This window comes from Zingiber officinale, chromosome 4B (assembly GCF_018446385.1).
Source record: "Zingiber officinale cultivar Zhangliang chromosome 4B, Zo_v1.1, whole genome shotgun sequence".
Taxonomy (NCBI): domain Eukaryota; kingdom Viridiplantae; phylum Streptophyta; class Magnoliopsida; order Zingiberales; family Zingiberaceae; genus Zingiber; species Zingiber officinale.
Genome location: NC_055993.1, coordinates 12,155,631 through 12,163,551, shown reverse-complemented (window position 1 = coordinate 12,163,551; position 7,921 = coordinate 12,155,631). Strand labels below are relative to the sequence as shown.

At 35.3% G+C, this 7,921-nt stretch overlaps 1 protein-coding gene across 1 annotated transcript; it reads left to right on the top strand.

The window, feature by feature from the left end:
* Positions 1–556: 556 nt before the first annotated feature.
* Positions 557–2,361, top strand: LOC121978112. Its single transcript, XM_042530492.1, has 3 exons — positions 557–625; positions 1,864–2,076; positions 2,131–2,361. The coding sequence occupies exons 1-3, from the start codon at positions 557–559 to the stop codon at positions 2,359–2,361; spliced, it is 513 nt and encodes a 170-aa protein (XP_042386426.1).
* Positions 2,362–7,921: the final 5,560 nt, after the last annotated feature.

Sequence of the window (7,921 nt, the reverse complement as noted above, 5' to 3'; positions counted from 1 at the left end):
TATTGAAATTGATTGTCACATTACTCGTCACCATCTTCAGATTGGCATCATCACATTGTCTTTTGTTCCTTCAAAGCTATATATTGTTGATATGTTTACCAAGGCACATTCCGCTTCACGTTTTCATTTCTTATCAGACAAACTCTCAATGCTTCTAGCTGTAGCATCATGAGTTTGAGGGGGGGGGGGGTGTTAAATTATATATTTATTTGTTTATAGCTTTTAGGGTAATTTGGACTTTTTCTTTTTTTTTTATAGAGTTTAGAGTTTCTTAACTTAACTATATAAGACCTTATACTCTATATCAATTTTAAAATTCAATAATATGGTTAATTTTTTCTTTCTTAATTTCTACAGTTATCTCGAGTCCCATGATTGAAAGATTTTGATAGGCCCCAATGTCGATGCGGACAATTGGAAACCCTTGCAAGAGCACGACTCCGACGACAGAGTCATCGTGCTCGACTACTTCATGTTAGATTTGCACAAGGAGGACTATTAAGGAGCCTCCTTTGATGGAAATAGCAAAGATGAGGAGACGATTGTGGCAGCTACAATGGCTTATTTGAAAACCCCTAGTTGGGTCGACCCGAACACGGAGGGGAAGGACGTCGATTTTTCAGAGGTGAGTACTAATTCAGATGGCTGTGGATTTGATGAGTCAAAGGAGAAAAGATCTTGTCCTAGTAGATAAAATGATGAGCTTGGTGGTGCTAAAGCACCGAAAATTATTGAGAAGATACATGAAGATGAGAAGGGTAAAGTAGTGAGTACTATGAAAATGAAAATTGAGAAGCCGGAGGAAGAAATGTGTGAAGAATATGCAGAGATTGAGGAATATTGACTTGCAAAATAATTTGGTTAAAGGATGAGAGAAGAAAGCGATGAATTAGTGGAAGCCCCCATTTGAAATTCTAAAGTTCTTGCCTTATAACTTATTATTTATCAATTATTTTTTTCCTTTGAAGTTATTCTGGTGTTATTATGTTATTATTAGAGTTCATTGTTAAATAAATGTTAGGTAAAATATCAATGACTCTCTTTTAATACTTGTTCCTCTCCGCGGAAGACACTCCAATCTCAATTGAAGACCTAAGCATTGTGTCACAATGAAGCCTTTTCGGTCGTGAGGCACCTTTCAATTATAAAATCTCAACTGCTTGTTGGTGGATTGACCTCATAGTCAATTCTAACCCTTTAGTGAGATGTTTCACAGATTCACCCAAGGAGAGTTAGCTCCAACAAGGCATGAGATGATTTTTCCTATTAGTTGTGGAGCTCATCAAGACACCTTTAGCTGTTATCTTTTCAAGGAAGTTCTGAGCCCCTAATTACTCTTGGAAACTCATTTTCTTTGTCACTAGGTTTCATGCCTGTGCAATGGTCATCTTCCTTGTATTGTTTAGTCTTATTGTTAATGTTGGTCTGTGTTTGATATCAATAATGGTTGATCTAGGCCTTTTTATTTGTTTATTGAAAGAATATTGATTGTATTATCTTTCGACCAATTTGTTTGTTTATCTTAAGGAGCTCACAGAGAATGATGAAGATTATTGATTGAAAAGTTAAATCACTGACTAAATTATCTTTAGATATTATATATAGTTTCAATATAATATATCAAAAATAATAAACATAAACAAAGTCATAAAGATAAATAGCGACATTTGTGTTACTGGTTTTTGAAAATTAGTAACACTGTGTTGTTGATTTCTAAAAATCAGCAACAACATGGTGTTGTAGATTTTCGAAAATCAATAACACCTGTTTTACTGGTTTTCGAAAATCAACCCTGTGTTATTGATTTCTAGAATCCAACAACATTATACTGTTGATTTTCAAAAATCATCGTTAAAATTTGAGGAAGCATCATGGGCGGAATCGAGATATGATGTGTCTAATGGCTTCAGAAGCATGCTTTATGCGCTGAGGAACTCTGGCACCCTCCTCCTGATCCTACTATGGAACTCGATGCAGTACAAGTCCCATTTTGTTGCGGTTGCTATCGGTGAGGCCTACTCTCCATTCCTTGCATTAGAAATGACACTCTACATTGCGAACTTGCAACAAAGGATGGTAGCCGAAGAGGGGCGAGTTGCGCTGGGGATCCGGATGTGAGAATCCCAACAGGTGAGGTCAAAAACTGAGGAGCTGAGGGAAGAGCTAGAGAGCATCGAGACATGGAGGTGTGACATAGAGGTGGGCGACGGCGGTGAAAAAGTGAAGGAGATGGAGGAGTTGAAGGGGTCGTTTGGGATGTTAAGGAGTGGAAGTGAGAGTCTTGTGTGGGAATTGGATGACTTGTTCGATGAGATTGTGGAGGCAAAGAAGAAGTTCTTGTATCTTTCCAGTAGGAGATAAAAAGTTTGAAGGTAGAAAAAGAAGAAGAAGAAGTCATTGATAAAATCTTTAAATGGATAAGGAGAGTGAGGAGGAGAAGATTGTGTTGTTGTTCTTTAAAAGATTAGCAACACGTTGTTGCTAGTCTTTCAAAGATCAGTAATACGTTGTAGCAGCTACAAAATTTGATTAAGATTAAACTACAGATATATTAAATCGAAACTCATTTAAAGACTTTAGATTTGATATATTGTGTGTCTTATAGTTCAATATGAATCACAAGTTATTATATCTTAAAGTTGAACTTGTAGTTGTAGCTGCTCATGTTTTATAGCTGCTACAACGTATATGCTGAGTAAATTTTGAGATGTCATAACTTTTAACTCAGATTTAACCATAGGGCGCACAATATATCAAATCAAAGATCTTTGAATGAACTTTGATTTGTTATATTATACGTTAAGTAGTTCAATCATAATCAAAAGTTATAGCATCTCAAAATTATAACTTGTAGTTGTAGCAGCTATGATTTCGTAGATACTATAATGTATTGCTGATCTTTGAAAGACCAGCAACAACATTATTTTTTACTTAACTTTTAATTGAGATTAAATTATAATAAATATAATATATTAAATCAAAGATCTCTAAATGAGTGTTGCTTTAATATATTGTGCATCTTGTGGTTTAACTCAGTCAAAAGTCATAGTATTTTGAATATCAATAGTAAAATTAGCAACACAATGTAATACATTGTGTTGCCAAAAAATCAGTAACACAATGTATTGTGTTGTTGATGTTGGTTGCTACTCGGAAAACCTAATGGTTCCACTGTAAAAAAATTTTGTACAAAGGTCTGAACCTTTTCCTAGCTACCATGTGTTCTTTTAAATTAAACTCGGATCGCCTGCGGAACTTAACACGTTTGATCCTAAGTTTAATTTATTTGTTTTTTTAGGTTTAGACTCTGATCTCCTGCGGAACTTAACACGTTCGATCCAAATCACCTAGGTTATTAATTTCATTAAATATTAGTTTCCAAAATTGGCTCCCAGTACTGACGTGGCGAGGCACATGGCCTTCTTGGATATGGGAACAACCACCACCGACTAGACAAAGCCTTTTAAGGAAAGTTAATATTTAATTTCCTTAAATAACTTTAGGTCAACCGAAAAGAATAATCAAATCACAAGGAAAAGAAAAAATAAAAGAACACAACATCGAAAACAAATTCGAAATACTAGAATCGTATGCCTCTTGTATTTGGTATTTTTACAAAGAAATAAAACTAGCATGATGCGGAAAAACATTACTAGTTATACCTTTCTTTTGAAGACAAAGACCTCTTGATCTTCTACCGTATTCCTCTTTTAACCTCGGACATTGTGTGGGCAATGATCTTCCGAGACGAGAGCCACCTAGCACCTTCTTCTTCTTCCTTCAAGTTTCGGCCAAGCAAAAACTTCCAAAGGATGAAGAACTTTTTCCACCAACCAAGCTCCAAGGGATGCAAGCTTTCTCTCCTTCTTCTTCAAGCTAGAATCCGGCCACCAATTAAAACTCCAAGAGCATGAAGAGGTTCGGCCACAAGATGGAGAAGAAAGAAAGAGGAGGGGCCGGTCACACCCAAGGAGAAAAAGAGAGGAGAAAATAATAGAGTCGTTCACCATGAAGGCACCTCTACCCCCTCTTTTATAATCCTTGATCTTGAAAAATAAGGAAATTTAAATAAAAACTTCCTTAATTCTTTTTCCATGAAAAGGAAAAATTTTAATTAATTAAAATCAAAATTATTTCCTCAATTTCAATGGCCGGCCACATTAATATCTCCAAGCAAATAAAATTTTAAACACAAATTAAAACTTCCTTATTTGCTTCCGGAAATTTATAAAAATTTATCCAATAATTTTTATCCCTTCATGATTGGTTAATAAAAAGGAAATTTTATAAATTAAAAACTTTCTTTTAAACATGTGGATAATTTCTAAAAAGGAAAGTTATCTCTAAAAATTAAAATCTCCTTTCAATCTACAAATAAGGAAAGATATTAAATCTTTTCTTAATCTTTTGTAGAAACTAATAAAAGAGAATTTTTAATTTTTAAACTTTCTTTTAAATCATGAACATGATTAAAAGGAAAGTTTTTACCAAAATTAAAATCAACCTTTTAATCTACAAATAAGGAAAGAGATTTAGCTCTTCTCTTAATCTTTTGTAGAATCTTATAAAAGGAAAGATTTAAATTTTTAAACTCTCTTTTAAATCATGTTATCCACATAAGAAAAAAATTTTAAATTAAATTCCTTTTTATTTTAATAGGGCCGACCACCTAAGCTTGAGTTCAAGCTAGGGTCGGCCACATGAATTCACCCATGAACCAAACCATGGCCGACCCTAGCTTGGTCTCCAAGCTAGCTTGGCCGGCCCCTATAGGATGGGTAAGAAGGTGGGTATGTGGTGGGTATAAATCTCTATATACAAGAGGCTACGATAGGGACCGAGAGGAGGAATTGGTTTTGGTCTCCCGATGAAATTAAGCATCCCGTGTTCGCCCCGAACACACAACTTAACTTCATCAATAATAATTCATTCCACTAAAGAATTATTATTGAACTACCACACTAATCCCAAATTACATTTTTGGGCTCCTTCTTATTATGAGTGTGTTAGTCTCCTTGTGTTTAAGATGTCGAATGTCCACTAATTAAGTGAGTTACTGACAACTCATTTAATTAATATCTTAGTCCAAGAGTAGTACCACTCAACCTCATCGTCATGTCGGACTAAGTCCACCTACAGGGTTTAACATGACAATCCTTATGAGCTCCTCTTGGGGACATTCTCAACCTAGATTACTAGGACACAGTTTCCTTCTATAATCAACAACACACACTATAAGTGATATCATTTCTCAACTTATCGGGCTTATTGATTTATCGAACTAAATCTCACTCATTGATAAATTAAAGAAATAAATATCAAATATATGTGCTTGTTATTATATTGGGATTAAGAGCACACACTTCCATAATAACTGAGGTCTTTGTTCCTTTATAAAGTCAGTATAAAAGAAACGACCTCTAATGGTCCTACTCAATACACTCTAAGTGTACTAGTGTAATTATATAGTTAAGATAAATTAATACCTAATTACACTACGACCTTCCAATGGTTTGTTCCTTTCCATCTTGGTCGTGAGCTACTGTTTATAATTTATAAGGTACTGATAACATGATCCTCTGTGTGTGACACCACACACCATGTTATCTACAATATAAATTAATTGAACAACTACATTTATCATAAATGTAGACATTTGACCAATGTGATTCTTATTTCTAGATAAATATTTATACCAAAAGCTAGGCTTTTAGTATACATCCTAACAGTTGATTTTACTACTAATCTACAAAAGACCATAACTTTTGATTGGGACTAAATCAAGCGATGGACAATATATTAAATTGAAGCTCGTTCATAGATCTTCGATTTGATATATTATGCTTCTCGTGATTCAATTTCAGTCAAAAGTTATAGTTTCTCAAAATTTAAGTCAACAACAATATTTTTGCTAGTCTTTCAAAAATCAGTAATAAGTTGTAGTAACTATAAAATCATAGCTGTTACAACTACAAGTTATAACATTCAGATGCTATAACTTTTTATTCGGATTGAACTACAGGATGTATAATATATCAAATCGAAGCTCATTCAAAGATCTTTGATTTGATATACTATGTATCTCATGGTTCAATACGAATCAAAAGTTATCACCTCTTAAAGTTGAACTTATAGTTATATTACCTAAGGTTTAATAGTTGTTACAAAAGTGTATGCTAAGTAAATTTTGAGAGACCATAACTTTTGACTCAAATTTAACTATGGGATGCAAAATACATCAAATCAAAGATTTCTAAATAAACTTCAATTTGTTATATTTTATGTCCTGTAGTTCAATTCGAATTAAAAGTTATGGTCTCTCAAAATTATAACTTATAGTTGTAGCAGCTATGAAATCGTAGTTGCTACAACGTATTGTTGATCTTCAAAAGACCAGCAACAACGTTGTTGCTGACTTAACTTTTGACTAAAATTGAATCATATGAAGTTCAATATATCAAATTAAATATTTGTTAATGAGAATTCGATTTGATATGTTGTGTGTCTCATGGTTTAATCTTAGTTATAATTTATGATCTTTTAAATATCACCAATAAAATCAACAACACAATACATCGTGTTGTTGATTTTTCAGTAACATAAAATCAACAACATGTTGCTTATTCGCAACATAATATTGTATTGCTGATTAGAATTAAACCATGGAACATCGCAAAATATATCAAATTAAAAGTCGTCATTCAAAGATCTTCAATTTTATATGTTATGTGTCTCATGATTCAATCTCAGTCAAAAGTTATAGTCTCTTAAAGTTTAATTCAGTAACAACATTGCTGCTAGTCTTTTAAAGATTAGCAACATATTATAGCAGCTATGAAATCGTAGCTACTACAACTATGAGTTATAACATTGAGATGTTATAACTTTTGATTTGGATTGAATTATAAGACGTATAATATATCAAATTGAAACAACAAGAGTTCTCGCTTGGGACATAGGATAGGTTATGATCATGTCCGAAAACTGCGGAGATGGCTATCTAGGGATGTGGCTACTGCGCTGACTAGATGTAGACCTCGCTCCACTCTGCAACACAAGAAATGTCAGTGCTAAGCTAGGGAAGGGGTCCCTAGCGTTGGCCCTCCGATGCTCAAATCAGTCACCGGAAAAAGGGAAGAAAATGGAGCAATAATAAGCGCATACATGAATACTGAATAATGTCTACCTCCGCCAGTGCATGGACCCCCCTTTATATAACGCTCTAGTGGGCGATGTGCATGCTCCTTGAGGCATGAGCATGTTCTCCAATTTTTCCTATGAAAGGACCTGTCAGGAAAGTGCCTCTGACACCATACATTAACAAAGCATGCATATCCCTAATAAGACAGTAGAAGCTTCCGTCGTACGATCCGCCTGTTGACCATGCCTTGCGTCAATGACACTATCTCCCAAAAGGATATTAAGAGATACATCAATGATCCCTCTGCTCAGCCGAGCAGGATAGCTGCTCGCCTAGGAACTCCTCTGCTCAATCGAACTCGGCTGCTCTTCCCTGCGGTGACTCAACTCGGTAGCTTATTTCCGCCCGAACGGACTAACGCTCCGGTCGTCCCAACGTTCCTCTACTCTGTGATGAGTGAATGATGATTTTGGTTGTACGGGCATTCTATTTGGACCAACCCTTTGTCGGTAGAGTGGTTCATGCCCGATTGGCCATTGCAGGAGAGCTCCGCTCGCCCCCCCCTCTTTGGAGAGTCCGTTAGTTCTCTGGTCTTGACCTCCTTGACTTTGACCTCCACATCGACTGCTATCTCTGTCCTTGCAATTAGTGGGCCCACTTTATCACCGCATCATAAGTCTTCCCCTCAAGTCTAGTCGAAAGAGGCTGCAAGTCCGACTGACTGGACAAGTAGCGTCTTTGGTCACCTCCACGTCCGTGAAGGCGCTGGAATTCTGTTAT

Excerpts from the sequence above, each read along its gene's own strand:
- LOC121978112 (XM_042530492.1), top strand. The coding sequence starts at position 557 with ATGGCTTATTTGAAAACCCCTAGTTGGGTCGACCCGAACACGGAGGGG. Across the intron at positions 626-1,863 it reads AGGACGTCGATTTTTCAGAG|GAAGCATCATGGGCGGAATC; the intron begins GTGAGTACTAAT and ends TTAAAATTTGAG. Across the intron at positions 2,077-2,130 it reads CGAACTTGCAACAAAGGATG|GTGAGGTCAAAAACTGAGGA; the intron begins GTAGCCGAAGAG and ends GAATCCCAACAG.